This window comes from Peromyscus leucopus, chromosome 13 (assembly GCF_004664715.2).
Source record: "Peromyscus leucopus breed LL Stock chromosome 13, UCI_PerLeu_2.1, whole genome shotgun sequence".
Classification (NCBI taxonomy): Eukaryota; Metazoa; Chordata; class Mammalia; order Rodentia; family Cricetidae; genus Peromyscus; species Peromyscus leucopus.
The window spans coordinates 47,007,652-47,030,199 of NC_051074.1; the positions used below are offsets into that span (position 1 = coordinate 47,007,652).

General features: G+C 39.3%; 1 protein-coding gene across 4 annotated transcripts in view; it reads right to left on the reverse strand.

Moving 5' to 3' along the window:
- Nucleotides 1-4,254: 4,254 nt before the first annotated feature.
- Nucleotides 4,255-22,548, reverse strand: part of Pikfyve (phosphoinositide kinase, FYVE-type zinc finger containing) — a 94,345-nt gene continuing 76,051 nt past the window's right edge. For 2 of the 4 annotated variants that reach the window (XM_028886711.2, XM_028886713.2), the window contains exons 32-42: nt 20,862-20,957; nt 19,287-19,370; nt 18,361-18,458; nt 14,878-15,042; nt 13,023-13,082; nt 12,195-12,371; nt 10,433-10,536; nt 9,725-9,853; nt 8,396-8,657; nt 7,960-8,034; nt 7,102-7,363 (exon numbers count right to left, since the gene is read on the reverse strand). In XM_028886711.2, the coding sequence (XP_028742544.1) occupies nt 7,248-7,363; nt 7,960-8,034; nt 8,396-8,657; nt 9,725-9,853; nt 10,433-10,536; nt 12,195-12,371; nt 13,023-13,082; nt 14,878-15,042; nt 18,361-18,458; nt 19,287-19,370; nt 20,862-20,957 (1,366 nt within the window). In that variant the 3' untranslated portion in view covers nt 7,102-7,247. Of the gene's footprint in view, nt 7,364-7,959; nt 8,035-8,395; nt 8,658-9,724; nt 9,854-10,432; nt 10,537-12,194; nt 12,372-13,022; nt 13,083-14,877; nt 15,043-18,360; nt 18,459-19,286; nt 19,371-20,861; nt 20,958-22,548 lie in introns of all 4 variants that reach the window. The other 2 variants (XR_005092661.1, XM_028886712.2) reach the window with 2 other exon arrangements.

Below are 22,548 nucleotides of genomic sequence, written 5' to 3' on the forward strand. Positions count from 1 at the left end.
CAGCAAGAGACCCACCTTTCAACACATGAACCTATAGGGTCAATCTATATTCAAATCACAGGACTGAAGAAACTAGTCGAAGGCAGATTTTAAAAAATCTGAAATGGCAGCAGGTGCTTCATGTCTGCAGATTCCACATTTGAGTGTTCAACCCATTACAGATCACACATTTTAAAATGTATTTGCACTAAATACACACAGGGTTTTTTTTTTTCCTACCACTGTTTACTACAAGGAAACAACCATTTACACAGCAGTCACTTTGCCTCAGGCAGCCTTAGTCCTCTCCCAGTGAGCACGATTCGGCCCTGCAGGCTGCTACCTGTTCGGGGTAGAGGTCTTGGAAACAACCTCAGAGGTTACCAAGGGACAACTGTAGATGCTCCTTAAATGCACAGGCCTTATTCTGGCTTCATACCAGTCAGTTCTAAGAACGGGAGAAGGGGAGAAAGCATTTTAGTATGGTAACAGCAATAAAGGGCAATAAATGATCCTGCTGCCCACAAATCAACACCTTGAAGGTAGTAGGGCTACTCCCATCACAACACACTCCCTCATTTTCACAGCTTTGGAGCTTCTTTTTCAATGCTATAGAGACAGCAAATACATAAATTATGTAGTACTTTAGAGCTTTAAAAAAAAACTTCAGGACAACTTCCTTGAAAAAGGCTACATTTTTTAAAACAACAGTTAAACTAGCACCTGGAGTTTACACCTCAACATGAACACGGAAATTTGTGAGAACAAAATGTTAAAGAGTAAGGACTGGGCCCAAGTAGATATGGGGAAATGTAGCTAGAGTTTTCCTGCCTTGCCCACAGTCAGGACAAATCTTTGTCACCCGCCAGTCCCACAGCTGCTCAGACCCAACCAAGTAAAAACAGAGACTTATTTTGCTTACAAACTGTATGGCCATGGCAGGCTTCTTGATAACTGTTCTTATAGCTTAAATTAATCCATTTCCATAAATCTATACCTTGCCATGTAGCTCGTGGCTTACCAGCATCTTCACATGCTGCTTGTCATGGTGGCAGCTGGCAGTGACTCCTTCCGCCTTCCTGTTCTTTCTTTTCTCCTCTCTGTTAGTTCCACCTATACTTCCTGCCTAGCCACTGGCCAATCAGTGTTTTATTTATAGACCAATCAGAGCAATTTGGTATACAAACCATCTCACAGCAATGGGGGACTGGGGAACGGGCTCTTTTTGCCCCATGGTCTACTATGGTTTCCTTTGCTCTGAAACTCCAATGTGCAGATCCCAGAATCAAGTGCTTTAGTGCCCTCTAGTGGCCACTGTCCACCCCTGCAACCTCATTTTGTTGCAGATTCCCTCGTCCTCCAGTTCTCTGAGCAGGAACAGCTTTTATAGCAACTCAACTTTGCAGACAAAGCTCTAAAGGTGAGTACTATCAAGTTGAATTTTCCACCATTATGTTGGAAAGCAGCGAAAGGCAATCAGGAAGACAAGACACCACAGTAACATTACTGTCATGTATTTATTTACAGACTAACAAATCAAGAATATTGATTTACATACATAGGGAAAGGTGGGGAGTCTTTCAGTAGGCGACAACTCTGAAGACAGTTCCTGGGAAGTAACAGTTAGCATGAACTAACATTTGGCATGCTTTGGTCTGCGGCTTGTCAGTTCCTTTCACTTGGGTCCCCATCTCACCATGCAGCTTCCATTTTAGCCTAAGGCACCAGCAAAGAACCTTCTCTTCTGTGTATAAGCCTGTGTCTGAGCCTTTCTTTTGTGAATGTACAATGGTCACAGTAATTGGTGACCAAAGGGTCAGTTCTCCCTGAATTTCACTGTTTTGTTTTTGGTTTTGTTTTTAGGTAATAGACCCTAGCTAATATAACCATTTTTTCTATTTGTATTGTTTTTCAAGCAATACATTATTTAAAGTCATAGGCCATTTTCTGTTGCTATAACTGGAATAATACAGACTGAGCATTTTATAAAGAATAAAAGTTTACTCACCTCACAGTTCCTAGGACTAGGAGATTCAGACAGGGGCCGCCTCTGGTGAAGGACTTCATGCTGTTTAGAACTCTGCAGAGTTCTGGGGTGGCACAGGATACCACGTGGTGGAGGAGAGCATAAAAAGGGCAAACCCAAACTGGCATTTATAAGAGTTATTCCAGGATACTTCATTAATCTATTAATGGATCGACCCATTCATGAGACCTAATGTGCCTCTGAGACCTAATGACCTCTTAAATCCTCTCCCATCTCATTTCTTAATATCTCACAGTGGGGACTAAATCCAAAGTGAGTTTTGATGAATCATTCAAACCACAATACTTAACATTTCTTGTTGTTGTACTGGTTCATGTATGGGGGTATGCATGTACATGCACACACGTGTGTGTCTGTGTGTGTGCGTCACAGTGCACATGTGGAAGTGAGAAAACAAGTCCGTTCCCTCCTTCCTTCCACCATGTAAGTCCCAGGATCAACCATCTCATCAGTCCAAGAAATTGACATTTATAAAAATTTGAACATCTTAATTGCTCACTACAAACCTGATTGGATTTAAAGAATATGATTACAAAGTATTCTGAAGAAGATAAATATTCATATGCTCCAGTGTGCACATACATGTCCATTCTATACAATTTGCCTTATCTTTTAAATGAGCATGTCTTATAGCTGTCGGGACTATAAACCATGATCTCCCTCTCGTGATTCTGCAACCTAAGAGGTAAGTCAAAGAGAAAACAAGCAGGGAGAATATGGAGGCAAAGCCCCAGGCTGTTCCCATACCAGGAGGACAGCTGAACAGAGTGAGGGGAAGAAACCTAAACTCTGCAAGCAGAGACAGGTCAGGAAGTCACCAGATTCAAGCCCCCTGATAAATGAAACATAATGCCTGCAAGCTAGTACAAGTTTATACATAAATACAATGTTATATTCGCCACTTCTACAGAAAATGCTTTACAGTTTTTCCCAGATCGACTATCAGCCTGGTCCAGTTACTTTTCCTCTACAAACTTGGGTTTGAATGCTCTGGGATTTGTGAATTGGCATCAGACAGAAGCTCACTGCCTGGGAAGGAGAGAAAGGCTCCTTGAAGAGCCTGGGTGGGGGGTGTTAACATACCAGCTAAGGCCTCAGAAGGCAAGCAAGGACATTTCTGATCAGGTTCATTTGCAAACTCTTTTGAAGCTAACAGCTTTAAATGTCAGTCATTTCCCTGTCTGGAAATCTCCAAGGGGTCTGAGAGCAGAACTTCCACAGCTCTGCTTTGAGTCAGGCAAGGCAAATGACTGTGTCAAACGTTTTCAGTTTAAAACCATTTCATGACTTCCTGGTGGGTGGGTGGCCTCTTCTATTCCAAATATCACATGAAGCTCTTCACAGAGCTTACTATGGAAAGAAGAAATCTACACAAAGGAAGAACATTCAGCACACATAGACAAGCAAAGCCTAAACACACTGTCCCATAATCCCTTGAGCAAGTCCCCCAGTCCTGGCCTCCGTTGGTACAGTACACGACTGTGTCTCATTTCTCTGATGTAGGATAGGAAATGGACACCATGTGCCCTATGTGGTTTACACGGAAGCAGCATGGTATTCAGGAACTGCACAAGCCCCTCCTCATTACAGTGAGCGGTCAGCATTTCTAGGACACAATTCTGAAGTACATGAGAGGTTAGCCTAACTTGCAACTGCCACGCTGCCAAGGCCTGTGAGGTCCTATTTGTTGGGGAATATTATTTTAAGGTGTGTTACTTTTGTTTATGTTGCATTTGTTGAACTCTGTAAAGCTGTGTTACTGTGCCTGTCTAAAGCACCTGATGGTCTAATAAAGTGCTGAATGGCCAATAGCGAGGCAGGAGAAAGGATAGGAGGGGCTGGCAGGCAGAGAGAAGAAATGGAAGGAGAAATCTGGGACCCCAACTGTGAGCAGCACTGATGGGTTCAGCTCCAGCCAGTACAGTATTTGCCTTCAAGTTCATGGGAGAAGGTAATGAATGACAGAGCCCCACCTACCCACACAATGTCAGATCCTGTATAGAAAAGGGATTCCCTTCATTGAGTGCTCTATCAAGAAAACTGAAAAAGGAAGAATGGGAAGGCACATACGGCCATGCGCATTAGTGATCGAAGTGCAAAACTGAAATTCTCCCATTGGAAATAGAAGGGGAACAGAATAAAGAGAAAGAAGAAAAGTAGTAACATAGGCAGGCGAGGATTTCCTCTCACTTTGTTAGCTTCTTCGGACAGATCCAAAACACAGTAGAGTAAGTAAATTCCAGTTTATTGTAGGTCCTCTTTATTTACAGTACAAGTCTCTAAAAGGCTAGGGTAGTTATCTTTAAATAACATGTCAATCATATAAAACAGCTGGAACAAAGTTAGAGAAATATATACATTTCAATACATTAAGTACTTTTAATATTGAGTTTTTCATATTAAATCAGGAGGCTACTGTGATTTACAATGTTATTTCTTCTAGTTTAAAACCTGTTGAAAGACATTATGTACATTTTTTTACAAAACTGACAAAGCAGCATTAACAAAACTGCTCGTGCTTGTAATTTTCATTTTTTTTCTATAATACACTGAACCCATTACAAAAAACAATCCAAAAAAAAAAAAAAAGGCATTGCACTAGATGTTTTGAATACTGCAGAAGTCACATTGAGAGCATGAATGTCCTGGTCAGGCTTCCTCAGGCTCACTGGCAACGGTTTTCACACCGGAAACTCGGCTAACTTTCTGCAGGCTGGTAACTCTCCCTGGCATTTCCAAGAAGCCCACTGCTAGTGGCTAATGTGCCAGGAAACCCCAGCCACAAAGCTGTCGCCCACACCGATGCCGGTATGAATGACCCTATTATTTAGACAGAGGCCAAAGCTAGAAATCCACTGCCCAGACACTCCGTAGGAAAGCTTGAGAAGAGAAAGTACTCAGTAGACTACAAAAGGGCTCACCATGGCTGAGCTCTCCTTTCTCCCCTCAGGCAGATAGGAAAATTAAGTCTTCTGTTTTTTAAACAAAATTTTATGTCATCAAAAAGCTTCATATTTATAAATAGGATTCATAAAGAAAGCAACATGTTGACATAATTCTCTCATGTTACTATCAGTTACTTTGGAATTCATATTCTGAGCATGAGATTTCTTCCTTATTCACAGTTTTTCAACATTAATATTCTTTAGGCCATGAAAGGGAGTTTAAGAGGACAAGAGCCATTCAATTCAAAGCATTGGAAATATTATATATACAAACATATACACGGTAGTGGCTAAATGCAAGCAGCCAGGAGTCACACTTGGACCTTGTAAACAGTTCACTTGTGCGTTTCCCCTTCACTAACACCAGCTTGACATTAATTTTAAAAGGACAAGTTGAGCTTTCAAAGCAATAACTCTTGTTTCAGAAAGTTTAGTTACTAAAATACCAGAGGCAACAATACTTTAAAAAGCAAAATTGCTTTTCAAGTCAGGGGCAAGAGAGAATGGCCATACCATGTTACCGTCAGGGGTTACTGCCCTGGAACTCAGCTATGAGCACTGTTCTGAAACCAACAAGGAAAACAGAAACAACCCACACACAGCAGGGAAAGGCATCACTCTAGTCCCACAGGAAGTGAGGAGGCCATACATGTAAGTTAAGTGCTGTTTGGCACATTACACAGAAGTTTTAAACAAGCTCCTTAAAATGTTCTAAGGAAGGCTTGAAAGCTAATGGTTGTAGGCTCCAATCACCCGCAGAAGAGAGAATGGTAAAGTCTCAAACACAGTTAAAAACTGTAAGGTAAGCTGGAGAATACAGAGTATGACAGGATTCCCAGTTTGAGTCAAATTCCTAATAAAGCAAGCACTAATCTGTTTAACTGGCAATTAACAGAATAAATCAGAATTTTCCTAAATGTTTCAGAAATTATACGAACAAACATAAAGTTACTACACAGGAAACATAAAATGAACTAAGCAAGTCTGTAAGTGCCTTCTCAGGGAAAAAGTGTCAAATGTGATGTCAGGCAGTCACAGTCTACCTGACAGTCACCATCTATTAGATAGTCACAATCCATTAGACAGTCACAGTCTACCAGACAGCCACAGTCTACCAGACAGCCACAGTCTACCAGACAGCCACAGTCTACCAGACAGCCACAGTCTACCAGACAGCCACAGTCTACCAGACAGTCACAGTCTACCAGACAGTCACAGTCTACCAGACAGTCACAGTCTACCAGACAGCCACAGTCTACCAGACAGCCACAGTCTACCAGACAGCCACAGTCTACCAGACAGCCACAGTCTACCAGACAGTCACAGTCTACCAGACAGTCACAGTCTACCAGACAGCCACAATCTACCAGACAGCCACAATCTATTAGATAGTCACAATCCATTAGACAGTCACAGTCTACCAGACAGCCACAATCTACCAGACAGTCACAGTCTACCAGACAGTCACAGTCTACCAGACAGCCACAATCTACCAGACAGCCACAATCTACCAGACAGTCACAGTCTACCAGTCACAGTCTACCAGACAGTCACAGTTTACCAGACAGCCACAATCTACCAGACAGTCACAGTCTACCAGACAGTCACAGTCTACCAGACAGTCACAGTCTACCAGACAGCCACAATCTATCAGACAGCCACAATCTACCAGACAGTCACAGTCTACCAGTCACAGTCTACCAGACAGCCACAATCTATCAGATAGTCACAATCTATTAGTCACAATTTTCCAGACAGTCTACTAGTCACAGTCTACCTGACAGTCACCATCTATTAGATAGTCACAATCCATTAGACAGTCAGTCTACCAGACAGCCACAATCTACCAGACAGCCACAGTCTACCAGACAGCCACAGTCTACCAGACAGCCACAGTCTACCAGATAGTCAGTCTACCAGATAGTCACAGTCTACCAGTCACAGTCTATCAAACAGTCATAGTCTAGCAGACAGAGCTTTACTCTTCAAGCAACTGAGTTAGTAAATATGACAACTCAATTTCTTATCCTATATACTCATCTCTAACCACAGTCCCTTGGAAAGAAGCTGTATTTAGCTTGTACAATTTCCTGGCTTACAGGCAGCCAATTTCAAGTAACAGAAGCAAAGCACAATCCATGGAGCTTTTACCCTGCAGTTATAGATAGTCACAGAACTGAAAGGCTTTTGTGTTCAGTGGTATATCAACATATAGTTTGGGTCTCTTCCTCAGATATGCTTTCCTTCATGGTCTATTTCAAATCATATGCATGATTTCAGCAATTCAGATCCAACCCTGTCCAGTGGTCTGGCACCATCAGGAAATACTTGTCCATTGCTTCACAAAATCTAGTCCTATATAACTCTGGAGAGACCACAGTTGGCATTTTACCTGAGACAATGAAAGACAAAAAGGAGAAATAAAGCTGTTTAAATGTGTATGCATATAAAAGAAAATCAATTGGACAACTGACTTAACCAGCCACAAACTGCTATATGCCGAAGCACTCTGAGGGTAGAGGCAGGGCATATGTTATGATATCTGCCATGGGTGGAGTCTTTTTGAGACATGAATTCTTCTCTTGAGGTAAGAGATATCTAAACTTGGGAATGAACTAGAGAATCTAGAAGATAGCAAATGTTAATTAAAGACAATCTTTTATTCAGAATCACTGGCTTTTTAAAAACTTACTTGGAAAAACTCTGGCATAAACCTATTTCTCTACTTACATACTTCTTCATATTAAAGTCATTTTCAAAAATTAGAGACAACCACATTGTTTTTTGTTTTGTTCTGTGTATAGAGAGTGGGGGTCTTGTGTACCCAAAGCTAGCCTTGAACTCATGATGTTCCTACCTTAGACTCCTAAAAACTGGAATATTTCTATTTCTACGCCCATGATACCTGGCTGCCATGCTTTAATGTCTTAAATATCCAAGGATATATGAGAACAGTTTAAAAAGCAAACAAAGCAACATTTGTCTCACCTTGTCCTCCTAAAATTCCTGTTGACTTCACAACCATCTCGAGCTTTTTGTCCCAAGTAAATGTTCGAATATAATCTAGGGGTGGGAAGAGGGCAACGTGAGCAGAAAAGCCGGAACAGCAGCAATGCCTGCTACTGTCTCTCTGACTCCTTTCCAAGTGCTGTTCAAAGGACATGGCTCCGGTTAATTCTTACAGCCATGACACAGTGCCTCCTTTGAAAGAGATTCTTATTACCTCTTAATTTATATATTTTTAGAAATGAAGAAACTGAATAGAATAGACTAGAATGAAAACTTGTTTGTTAACTTTGAAATCATAAATAAAAGCTTCCAAAAGTATTCAGTAATTATACTACTAAACCAGTTCAACAGACTCTCTGAAATTTTACTCTAGTCTTAATCGTGAGCTATAAACGGGGTACAATTATTGACTTACCTATGATTCCAACTACCAGCTCATTGCTAGTGTCATCTCGACCAACCAGCAAAGAATAGTCTATAATGAGGTGGCTCGAAAGGAAATGGGCGTCACTATGGATGGAGGTTCTCAGCACAGATTTGGAATGGGAACGAATATACAGAGGGTTGTCACGAACCATCTTTAGGAGGTTTTCATCCAGCAGAACTACATCACAACTCTCTTTTCCAGTGTCAGTTTTTACATTTCGATTCCTAAGTGAACCTTTTAAATCAAAAACCTAGCAAGACAAAAATTCTTTATTATTTATGTGCAAAAAAATGGTTAATTAGTGCAACTAAAAGGCAAAAAGATTCCTTGTAGTTACTATCATAATATACACTTCTAAATTTTATTTCAAAATTTAACTTTTCTAACTTAAATCATAAATATACAGTGATGTAATTATATAATACAAAAAGTACATGGTATATGATACATTAAATTTATGATGATACAATTATATCAGATAAAACAATACACTAGTACGCAATTAAGACAGTTCAGAAATATGTCAATTTAACCAATTTTAAAATATATTAACAAGTTTCAGATCGTCCAACAGTATGAAAGAAGACACAAGCCGTCTTAGAAAACTTGTGAAACATTAAAACTTTATACAATCATTTAAGGCAATGTACAAGTGAGAGCATAAATTTCAGACTATCTGGAGGGTAGGAATGTCAAAGAACTCGATGAATGGAACCGGTCCATCCTAGACTGTGTTCCACAGACCAGTGCTAGCCAGTCACTAGTCCTGACTCATGAAGATGTTATAGCTAGTGCCAGAATGTAAAGGCATTAAGCATACAGTGCAGCTCAGCCTCTGTTCTCATACAAAGACATTCTCAGTGAGAAACTATTACACTGAATTACATGTAAGGACGAGGTTTGTGTCTTCACACTAGAAACAGGTCAAGGAGCCGCACTTCAGAAAGCACTAGGAAGGAAGTCTAGTGCCTGGTTAGCCGCAGCACGTAGCAATACCATTCTCACAACATCTAGACCAACAGGAAGTCTAAAAGCAGCCAAGCGACTGACAGGTGCTCAACCTCTCTAGGACTCAGCTAATTTGATTTTAAAGTTAAGAGGTGAGAGAACATTTGCTTTCTTAGTCCACCAGCTACCTGATTCTAAAATATCAGATATATTAAATTTTAGGATAAGTTGCACACCAATTTTTCTTTCTTCAAAAAATAAGTTCAATGTGCACTATTGACTAACATGTTACTCAGATTTTCTATATTCAAGAACCAAAGTACAAAGGGTTGTCAGAGTGGAAAGCTTCACACAGTCCAGTGTCCTCACCTGCGCCATTTTTCTCCCATAGAAAAGATTTTCCATGACAAGGAGATCTAACTTCTTCTCAGTGTTGTTTTGAGAGTTCTTATAACCAATTCTGTAAACTCCAAGAATTTTGGCCAAAGCAGTGGGCCTCTAATCAAAAAGAGATCAAAATAAACTATTACCAAAATAAGATTACTTCTAAGTCATAGAATATCTAATTTGTCTATCGCCAAGGATGACTTTCTACTGCTATACCAGGAATAGGTACTTGAAATTCTTCAATGTCAGAGCTGCAGTTGAATATAACACATGCCAGTAACAAACGTAGATCCTTAAATTGTACAACAGCATACACAGCCCATCACAGCTGCTAAAATTCAAAAGCTTCAGCATCGTATGGACATTAGTTCCCCCTAATAATCTGCAATCAATTATTACTTGACAACAACAACCAAAAAAACCCTCTGCAATTCCTTCATAAAATTCACAATCACTGCTCAATGACAAGTGGGCAAACATGAGCCCCTGGTTTCCTTGCTAGCTAAGGGAAGCACTTCCTCACTTCAACCCAATTGTTATTTTTGTCTCAACAAAAATATGTTATTAAATGGACACCTAATAGTCTCTATTTTACACTAACTTATATATGTATGTAGGTATGTATACACCAGCTGAGGATATAAAAAGCCCAATGACCTGTGACTACAAACCAAGACTTAGGATCTCTACCTTCTGTTGAACAGCATTTGTGATATAATTGAAGTAGTGTGGTGCAAAGTCAAGGAAAGACTGGACTTCCAGACGAGGCATTTGCTTCAAAATGAATCTATCATCTACAAGGAAGAAATTCCACATTTATTCATCACAATACATATTGTCTGCTATAAAAAGAAAGTCAAATCATTCCAGAGAACCCAAATCAACTGTTTATTTTCTGTTTCAAGGCATTTTTTTTTTAACCACCATGAAAATTCTGATCAGAAAGCAATTCTCAAGTAATTAAAATGTTAGGAGACCTGAGAATTATCTGGACAAGAACACCTATTTCTCAAATTTAAATTCACAGCATAAGTTCATTCATTTACTTTTCAGAGCTCTGAAAGAAATTGTTATTAACTCCACTGCTACTTCACTAACTCTTGCAAGTTATTCAAGTTTTTATCAAGCCACAAATGTACACTTTCTGAAATGATTTCATGTTCAGTGGGTATTATGCTATTAGGTAAGCCTGTGTATGAAAGCACTTTGTTATTCCGAACAAACATTTCTCCTGTTACTTTTCTATCCTCAGCTCTGCAGCACCCAATTGAGTTTCCAGCAGTTGTTCTGCTGTGGTTTGAATCTGAAATACTCCCCCGTCAGGCCCGTGTTTTCACGCTTGTTCAGTCTGGTGGTGACACTACTATGGGAGGTGTGACACATTCAGGAAGTGGGTCCTAGCAGGTAAGAGAGAAGGACGAGTTTCACTCCACGCCAGCCTCACTTTCCGCTTCCTGTCTGTGATGATGTGAATGGCTACAGGCCACCACATGCTCCCAACTGCCAACCACTCAGAAGCTGAAACATGAGCCGAAATAAATCTATTAAGCTGTTTCTGTCAGGTATTTTGATCCCGGAGATATAAAAGTAACTAATATAATTTCTATATACATTTGGAAAACGCAGAACTAGAAAGAGTTCAGTAAGCATTTGACCCATGTCTAAGCCTATATAGTCTTTAAAGCTTTTATTTTATTTTTTTGAACAAAGCTCATATGAACTCACGAACTTCAGACCAACAGCCAAGGAACCTACATGGGACCAGACTAGGCCCTCTGCATATGGGAGACAGTTGTGAGGCTTGGTCTGTTTGAGGGGCCCCTGGCAGTGGGATCAGGATCTATCCCTGATCAGGATCTATCCCTGATGCATGAACTGGCTTTCGGGAGCCCATTCCCTATGGTGAGACGCCTTGCTCATTCTTGATGCAGAGGGGAGGGGCTTGGTCCTGCCTCAACTGAATGTACCAGGCTTTGCTGACTCCCCATGGGAGCCCTTATTCTTCTGGAGGAGGGGATGGGGGGAGAGCAGGAGGAGGGATAAGAGGACAATCTGTGATTGGGATGTAAAATGAATTTAAAAAATTTGTCAAATAATAAAAGGGAAAAAAAAAGAAATAAAAAGCCAGGCGTGGTGGTCCACACCTTTAATCCCAGCACTCGGGAGGCAGAGGCAGATGGCTCTCTGTGAAATCAAGGCCAGCCTGGTCTACAAAATGAGTTCCAGGATAGCTCCAAAGCTACACAGAGAAACCCTGTCTTGAAAAACCAAATAAATAAATAAATAAATGGAAAAATAAATTAGTAAGATTTTATTACTCTTCTCAGGAGCAGAAAGAAACTAGAGCACTTTGTTTGCCAACAGCTAAACATAGTGCCCACGTCAAGTGCTCCATGAACTTCTCAAGGGAAAGAACAGCAAGCGTTCTGCACCAGTGAGTAAAAAGAATTACCTTCTGTGGCGTAGAAAGCAGCTCCTGACTTGCCTCCCCGGGCCTGCCAGGGTGACGAGTGAGAGAGCGAGCGGATGAAATCTTCTTCACTGCTGCCCAGAACCACTTCACGCATCTTATGGAACTCTCCCGCGTAGTATAGGCGACAGTAAAACTTGGCATTTGCATCTGAAAATTCTACAACGAGAAGTTGGAAAGGGTGGAGAGAGGGGGAAAATGGTATATAAACGCAAAATCTCTTCCCTCTCCAAGTACCAAATGCAACGATTTAGGTTTCTCCATGATGGAATCTTTCATAATCAAGTAAAAATGTGGTCAATCACAATTGTGCTACGGTGAGCTTCACAGTATCAGGGAACACCATCTGACCACTCTTACTTATCTTCGAATAACTCAAATATAAGACTGCTCTACTTTTACACTGGCTACTGTGTTTTCTTCACTGAACTTCTAAAGCAATTTTAACTATCATCTGTTATGAGCATATGGCCATCTGGCACTGAGGACTGAAGTCAGGGCCAAAACCATGCTGGGTGAGCATGTCATCCCCAGCCCCAAATAAACACCTTAATGTTTGTCAAGCTCTGTGCCTCTCAATTACACAGTAAGGAAATATTTAAATTTTAAAAATTAAAGAATAATTTATAAATACATTATAATTTAACTAAATTAGAAAATAAATAGTACAGATTTTATAAATTGAATTATAGGTTAAATAAAACTCATGCCAATACCTAACGCTCATTTAAAAAAAAAAAAACAGCACTTTTATCTAAAATGAAGTTACACATCTTATGTAACTTAGAGAAAATGTTATTGCATACTTACGAAGTTCCACATGAGGATTTGTGAGTTGTTTCTTCTGAGTATCTCCTCCATCTACCTCATCTAAAAGGTTTAATATCATTAGTCAAAGCAAAGCATTAGTTAGTTCATTTTGTCCTTTTTCCCAATACAGCAACTAAAGTTAGCAAATTAATAATACGAATATCCTAATCAAATCACTATAAAGCATGCATTAGACAGACAAATCGTGTAAATGACTACAAAAAATGCATGCTCTTTTCTGGGATTTCAGTATTTCAGGTCAGATCACTTTTCTTACACGTAAGTGACTTCTGTGACAGCAATACAGTAAGAAGAGATTTCCCATGGCTTTTCTATCCATGCTTATGACACATTTTCTCTAGGTGCATCTATAAAAAATGCTCCTTCAATATATTAAAGTCCTAGTAGAATTTTGTTTGTTTTTTTTTTCTTTTGGCATTTGACTCATCTTTCTGGCCAGCTCCATTGGGTTCACTATAGATGAGGAACATATCCTAATATCTAGAAGAACCAACCATCCCCTGAGTTTCACATTTCAAAACCATTTGTTAGGCATCATATCCCTTCATAGTCTTCCAAGGAACACATTATAGACATCTACAGTCCAGCAGTAACATACAGAATATTAAACAGATTTTTTTATAGACGATTAAACAGCAAAAAAATTTTATTAGTTGCTATTTTTTTGTTTTGTTTTGCGTAGTTTTGAAGTAGGATGACCGAAACTGGCCATGAACTCACAATTCTCTTGCCTTAGCCTCCTGGGTGCTGGGATTATAGCTGTATACCACCGAGCCGATCTGCAGTTCTGATTGTTTTTCTTTGTTTATATACAATATATGTTGATCATAGTCTTCCCCCTCCCAATTCCCCCAAGATTCTCCACTCTTCCCTTCCCACCCAACTTCATGCCCTCATGTTCTTCCCCTCTTTTTCAAAAAGAAAAAAAAAAGGACAAAAACCAAAAACTGAAAGTCAAAACAAAAATCTAGTAAGACAAAAAGTACTAAAACAGAACATGCACATATACAAAAACAAAACACAACAAAATCTGTAATCTGCTTTGTGCTGGTCAATTGCTCCTGGGCATGCGGCCTGCCCTGCAGTGTGGCTGATAAACCCAGTGACACTCCATTGGCAAGAACTGACTTTCCTTCCCCAGCAGGAATCAACTACTAGCAGTTTCTTGATTAGGAGTAGGACTTTTCAAACCAGAGAAGAATCCCTGTATTAAGGAACTTACAAGTCACCAGACAGTTTCTCTAAAGATCCAAACAGTCAATATTTCACTAAGTCACAACTATTCAACTCTCAATTAAATGTGAAGCAATGAGACAACAGGAAGCGGATGCATGTGCCCCTGTTCCAATAAAATGTTACTTTTAAGCAGGTAGCTGAGTCCATCAAATTTGCCATATTCAAACATAATTAGGTAATAGAGTTTTTAACTATCAAAATGAAGGTGCACACAAATAGCCACAATCTAACAGGAACTTGGAAAGAAAGCAAACATCTGGAGGGGGTAATAGGGTAATGAAAAGCTGAGTACATATTATGAATTATGTTTACATGTGTATTTCCATTGAGCCCTTAAAAGACTGCTTTTGCTTCTTTATTGGTATGGACACTAAGGCTTTCTGGTTCTAATACATAAGAAAAAACATTGCAGACATCTGAAGCCAGATGGACTCTTTAAGTATCATGCTGTTTCTGGTCTATTACACTAAAGAGTTAAAATAGAAAGAATGCCCTGGCTTCAGCAAAGAATTGTTTACTTAAACCTATTAAAAAACATAAAAAACTGAAGAAAGTAAATTAAAGCTTAAAATAAGCACATGTGGTCCACTTAACATACCTTGAGGTTCCAGGCCTTGGCCCTCCGTCCCCTCTTTCCCGGTCTGTCCGACCTGGTAGTAAGCACTGTCGGCCCCACGTAAGGTCTCCCTCTTCTGAGAAGAGAGATCAGGGCTCTTCCCTGACGTTCCTCTGAAGAAGGACAACATTCCTGAAGCCTTTTTAGCTTAAAAATAAAAGGTAACATATTAATTTAGGTGCAGATCACTAAAGCTGGAAAACAAGTTTCCAACCTTTGGTTGGCAGTAATCATTGTATGAAGCTAATGGTCTGCGTTATGCAGATCTCTCATGTACAGATTTTAATTTCACATGCTGCTGCTGTTTGTAAGTCAATGAGCACCCTCATCAGAAACAAGACAAACTTCCAGCTAGCTGAAGGTCAAATGTGAGAAATTCTCCAGAAAGATGTGCAAAACTTTTCAAAGCAGTCATATTTTAAGCAGTAGAATGAATTACCACAGCATTCTTAAAATATTGCAGTAGAGTTAAAAAACTTAAAACAATTTCATAAGCTAAAAGAATTCAGAGTTAAAGGTAACACTTTTGTATCTTTTGTGTTCTATATTGTTTTAAGATTTATTTATTCGTGTTTTATGCATATGGGCATTTCTCCAACCAAGTGCATGAATGCCTGCAGAAGCCAGAATCCCCTGGAAATGGAGCAACAGAAGGTCATTAACCATTATGTAGGTGCTGGAAATCAAACCCAGATTCTCTGGAAGATCAGCCTGCACTCAACCCTGGGCCAGCTGCCCAGTCCCTGTACTCTGATTTTTACCGTTTTGTTCACAGCATCTCTCAGAGAAAAAAAAAAATACCATATACCACAGGGGACTTGAAAGACAGCAAAGCAGCTAAGAGCCTCCTACTCTCTAGCGGAGGACCTCGGGTCTGTCCCCGACGTCCACATCAGACAGCTCTAACTGCCTGTAACACAGCTACAGGTCTGACCCCTTCTTCTGACTCAGTGGCCACCTCTACTCAAATGCACACACTGCTATACACACACACACACACACACAATTTAAAAGAAAGCAGGTGCGGAGAGATGACTCAGCACTTAAAAGCACACATGGCTCTTCTAGTAGGACTGTGTTTGATCCTCAGCACCCATGTCGGGCAGCTATAAGCTGCCTATAACTAACTCCAGCTCCAGAGATCTGACAACCTCTTCTGTCCTCCAAGGAGACACACACTGCATACAGATACACAGACATGTGCAAGAAAAAAAAAAAGACAGAAATAAAATATTTTTTTTATTTTATTTTATCTGCATTGGTGTTTTATCAGGTTCCCTCGAAGGGGAATAACAGACAGTTTTAAGCTGCCATGTGGGGGCTGAGAACTGAACCCAGGTCCACTGGAAGAGCATTCTCTGGAAGAACAATCAGTGCTCTCAACCACAAAGCCATTCCTCCAGCCCCGAAAAATAAAATCTTTTTTTTTTTTTTTTTTGGTTTTTCGAGACAGGGTTTCTCTGTGCAGTTTTGCGCCTTTCCTGGAACTCACTTGGTAGCCCAGGCTGGCCTCGAACTCACAGAGATCCACCTGCCTCTGCCTCCCGAGTGCTGGGATTAAAGGCGTGCGCCACCACCGCCCGGCAAAATAAAATCTTAAGAAAACTAACATACATAAATTTTTTAAAAAGTATACTCTTGCTTTTTTGTTTATAGCTTTGAGTTTCATTCATCATATTAATATGTATAATTCTAATAATCTATCACTTACAAAATCCATAGAGTATGAATCATAAAAGTGTGGTGATATATTGTATATGCTCTAACAAATAAAGTTTGTCTGGAGATCAGAGGGCAGAGCCAGCCACAGAGTTAGCCATAGAGGTTAGGCAGTGGTGGCATATACCTTTAATCCTAGCACTCAGGAGGCAGAGGCAGATGAATCTCTGTGACTTCAAGGCCACCCTGGATTATACTGAATTACACACTGGATTAATCCAGTCTAAAAGAGAAACAGAGCCTGCCAGTAATGGCTCACACCTTTAACCCAGTATTGGGAGTCACATGCCTTTAGTCCCAGCACTAGGGAGGTTGAGACAGGACATGATATGGCTGAGCAGAGAAAGGAATATAAGGCTGGTGGAGACAGGACTCAGGGGCTTTCATTCTGAGGATCTATGGGGACAGGATCTTCCTCTTTCAGCTGAGGAGTTGGCGAAGTGAGAAGTGGCTGTGGCTTGTTTCCTCTGATCTTTCAGCATTTACCCCAATATCTGGCTCCGGGTTTTTATAATAAGACCAATTAGGATTCGTGCTACATAAAAGTTCTTAATATCCACTGGTGCGTGTCTTTGCTAACAGAACAGCAATTTTTGTGAGGATAGCCATGTATAGAGAGCCAAAAATGGACGATGACTTGTATAAACACACCAGGACACTGCTGCTCTTACTTCTTCAGTCTTCTGTAGAGTTAGAGGTGGCTGGAACTAAGACTGGGTCCTGAGGAGTAAGACTGAAGGGCACAGACACACTTGTAATAAAGAGAACAGATACGCCCTACATCACTCTTCTCTCTGCCTCAACACAAATTTAGAATACTGTGTCCTTAAAAAAAACGAGAGTTGGAGATTTAGCTCAGTGGTAGAGTGCTTGCCTAGCAAGCGTAAAGCTCTGGGTTCGGTCCTCAGCTCCAGAAAAAAAAAAAAAAGAAAATGAAAAAAATAAAAAATTTCCTCTATTGCCAAAATAACATTGAGCAGATCAACATCAGCAGCTATCTGCTTCCAGGAATGTCAGTCATTTGTTAAGCCTTCACCGTCAGTTGAGTTTTCCAGTTCTACCAACCCAAAGCATCAGCAGACACTGAACATGAGCCACAGCCAAGTCCCAGCTCTACTTCCATCTAGCCCTGAGCAAGTGAATTAGTTTAAACCACAGCTTCCTTCCTAAAAATATGGATGCACCAGATAATTCTTATGGGAGTATGGTTAAGTTTAAAGGAGACAATACCAAAAAAGCTGTCAGTATGCCAATAGTAACATAAAATTTAAAAATGTTGCTATTATTTCATAGGTTGCATATTTTAAGCTGAAAGCTTAAGAAAGACAGATCCTTCTGCACAAAGGGCTTCTACAACTTTTAAATTCAGTAAATTGAATCTGCATTTCAAGTAAGACTCAAAGAAGAAGCAAAACATCTATAAAAGAGGGTATTCTTAAAAATGTTTATTTCTCAAAGACCAATTCTTACTAGATGGCATTTCTTATCAATTTTATTTTCTTCCACAAATCATATATAGAACAATTCTAGAAATGTCTGCATTGGCGGCTGGTGAGATGGCTCAGTGGTAATGGCCCGAGAACCTGAGTAGGATTGCTGAGACTCATAGTGGAAGGATCAGACTGACTCACAAACTGTCCTCTGGTCCCCACACTCATGCTAACACACACACAATAATAATAATAATAATAATAATAATAATAATAATAATAATAATAACAACTATAATAAAAACTTAAGTCTTACTTGGCTGAGGCTCTCCGTCTACTATACGGTTCGTCTGTCCTCCACTGATTTCAGGTAATCTAATTGGGCTGCTACTCTTCGGTCTGTTATCTAAAGCACTACCATGAAAACAAAGAAGAAAAATTTTTGAAGATATTCAGCTAGAAAAAAGCAAGTATCCTAATTCCTAAATTAATATATTTCTTATCTAACACCACCCACAATACCAGAAGTCTGATTTATAATTTTAATAAACACAAGTTACAAAAACTCTTGAAATATCTACTAGGTTTAAAAAAAATAAAATACTAGAACTAGAAAAGTATATAAAAATGTGCAAAACAATAGACTTTTGTAAAATTTTCCCAAACACTGTTAGGACTATAAATCAATTACAGAAAAACATCCATTTCATTTTTCTTACTTTAGTCACAAAGATAATTCAAACTAAATTTGATTAAGTCAGTAAAACAGGAGAATTTATTTCAGTAAGGATAAGCCTATGCCAATCTCCGTCTAAAACACAGAACATGCTAAGTGGATTGATTTGAGTATTTATTTTCTAAATATTAGGTTCTTTAGTACTATGGAAACTTTACAAACACTTAAAATTTTAAAGCCAAGCAGTAGCACAACTAACTTTACAGGTTACAGGTTTTGTTTTGTTTTTAAATAAAACAGCTGCTTCTTTCTATCATTAAAACAAATGCAAGTTTTAATCTGTAACACACAGTGACACATCACAGCAAATGTCAGAAACTACATCCTAAGGGCTATGTAAGGTCTTTACAAGACTTGAATTCTGTTGCTCCAAGGTTAGCTGAAATGAATTATGTAAATCCTAGAAGAGTCTGTGCTAATATCTGCTGTCATAGAACCAAAGTCCAAGGATATAGAAAAGGATGACACAGCTCCATTTAAAAAGATTGTACTCGATCATTAGTCACCTATTTGTTGGAAGCCCTTCTTCAGCACTGTTCCACAGAGTTGCTTTGGACAATTCCTCTAAGGCATTTCGGTATTCTTTACAACTTGGGGCAGAAATAGGTTGAAAAATGTTAAACATTAAGCTCTTCTTTAACAATAAATCCTAAGTTTTCAAATAAGTTTTGCATTAGAAAAGCATAATCATGGTAAGTGTCCATAACTAAACAAATACACTAGGAATAACAAAAGTGATCAAGCCTTATGAAGAAGATTAATGTCTTCACAAAGAATTAACTCACCAACTCATCAACTCCATCCACTAATCTTAACAATGACCCAAAGCATTGTTAAGGGCTAGGATGTAGCACAGCGGGGGAGCTCTTGCTCTAAAGGCCCTGGGTTCAATGGCCATCAGCAATCCCCACACAACCTCCCCCAAAAAAGCCTAGCTACAACTATCTGGATCAAACGAACAGAAGTTAAAAGAAGAAACACTCAGACTTAGTACAACAGAGAGTAACAAAATGTGAAGTGACTTTCTATCTAAAGGAGCTACACTTTTTTTTAAACAACATTCCAAAAGTTTAAAAACCTGATTCTTGGATTAGTAACCTGGTATGCATTACCGTTCTAAAAGATTAAAAAATGAACTCAGAATACTTGCTTCCTAATATGATGAAGAATGGTTATATTTTTGTGCCTTTGATATCTAGTGATAGCCTGTGATTAATCAATAAGGTAAGAAGCAAGTATTATCTTCATAATGCTAAAGCACAAAGAAAAAAATCATTATATAGACTCATATAAAGTGAAAAAAATGCTCATTATTGAAAGTAAACTCTAAATTCCATGAAGGTAGAAGCACATACAACTATAGTTTACTCTGATATATCCAATATCTGTATACCACATTTTGTTTATAACCAAATATTTTTCAATAAATGGGACACTTTGTAATCAATATACAAAAAGAATTTTTTTATTTTTATACTTTAAAAGGAAAATTTTCGTTAAGCACCTCAGATGCTATTTAAATTAAATGCACTCACTGCCAATAAAATTTTATGAATGGAATTCTGAGGTTTTTAGATATTAGATATAAGTATTTTAAAGGTGCAATGCTTCTTTAAGATAAACAGTAACTCTTTAAGTTACACATTCAAACATGTCTTTGGAACAAGGAGCGGGAATAGTATTCTCTAGGCAGAGAGATTTCAGCCAGTATGTGTGTGGAGTAGGATGGAAATAATATTCAGATATTGGAAAATGGGTATGTTTCACTGTTATGTTAACAACTAAACCACAGTAAGAGTTACCAGGGGTATAAATTAGACAGTGTGGTCAGAATATTCAGGGGTTAATAAATACCATGCCAAGTCACATTAGTTACTAAGTACTTGCTTAGAAGCCATGCCATATCCCATTATTTGATTAAAGATTTTCAAATACAAAAAAACCCCATGACTAAAGAACATATATTTTTGTTTGTATTTAATCATTTTTCTTTATTCTATTAGAAAGAGCCCCTAGATAGGGTAATTAATAGACAAGACTTAAAAACACAGAGCTGTAACTACAGGAAAAGCTTATAATACCTGAGTGCAAAAGCAATGATGGAGCTGGGTTCTTTCTCACAGACAGCAATGGGCACCCGTTCATGTTCATACATTAAATAGTGTTTATCTGGATCACTGCTCAATAGGGTAGAATATAATTACAAGTCAAATATAAAATCAATTAACACAGTACAACCAAATCTCAGGACAATTTTAAGGTAACTATAGATTGAGCAATATAAACATAATTCAGAAAGCCAAAATGCATGGAAATGCTGAGAAACTGAATCAACTAAACAACAGAAAGTACATAACAACAAAGTATATAAACCAACTGGAAAGCTGTCAGAACTAGGTTTGGGGCTGGAGAGACGACGCAGCAGTTAAGAGCACTAGGACCAGGGCTTAAGTCCTAGCACCAGCATGGCAGCTTTGCAATTGTCTGTTCCTCCAGTCTTCCAGAGGGAATCCAATGCCCTCCTCTGGCCTCTCCAGGCACCAGGCACACACATGATGCACAGACATACATGCAGGCAAAACACCCATACACATAAAATAAAAAATAAATAGGTTTCAAATAGGGTTCTAGAATAGTTACTCCAAAGCTTTACCTACTGCTGAGATTTTGGTCATACTAGTCTAAAAAAGAATATGCAATACATAATCTAAATACAGTGTTCTATTCTACCCCTCAGAGAAGCCTCCTAAGAGTTATGTAGAAATAGTGCTTTTAGTTCCACAGCAACAACGTAACAAAGTCACTCTACTGTTACCACATGGAAACCAAGTGTTATACTAACTCTACTTCATCCCAAATTCTGCTCCCCTAACTTCTGCTCTAACTCCACTGGGAACCATTAGGTAGAGTGACTGACTTTACTTAGATGCCATTTACCGACTATCCAACGTAGTAGAAAATAATAGTGAGAAAAACTTCCCTTTAAGTGTTTTCCGTGTGTGTGCAGGATTAACAATACACTGGTGAGAACAAAGCAGGCATGCACGTTTGTAGTGGGGGGCGGGTAAAGAAACAATTCTGCAAATACATACAATCACTCTCTGTGGTAAGTGCAGTAAGAGAACTGTTATGAGGAATGTTTAGCTCCTGTTCCCCAAATCCTAGGTTGAAATTCTAGCCCCTGTGTAGTGGTATTAGGAGAAAGTGCCTTTAGATCAGGAGTGAAGACACCATACACATGGTTAGTATCCTTGCCAAGAGGGACAAGTGAGCTCTCTCCACCATGAGAGGGAGGCCTGGACAAGAAACCCTCATCAGAATCTACCCTGTAACACAAGTTCGATCCCCTAGCCTCCAGAACTGTAAGAAATACATTTGTATTATTTCTAAGCACACCAAGATATGGCAATGCATTACAGCAGCCTACATGAAGCCAAGAATCCTGACACACAGAGGCCTCATTTGGTTAGTACTAGGGCACAGAAGGGGCATCCAGTAAAACTGTCTTCAGAAAAGAACGGACTTCCCGACTGAGAAAGAGGGGAAGAACTCAAAGGCTGTAAGAGGCATAGGCCATTGTTCCAAATGGCACTGAAGAAACAGACATTCAGGCCTCAAGGTGACGAGAAAATTAGCCTTTTATACAAGACGATCATGTGATGAATCCTACACTGTCTGAGCCTCTCTACTTGTCTCTTCTCCAAGACCATGAGCTCCTAAGAGCAATGCTCTCCACCTGGGGGCAAGGGAACAGGCACCAAATAAGAA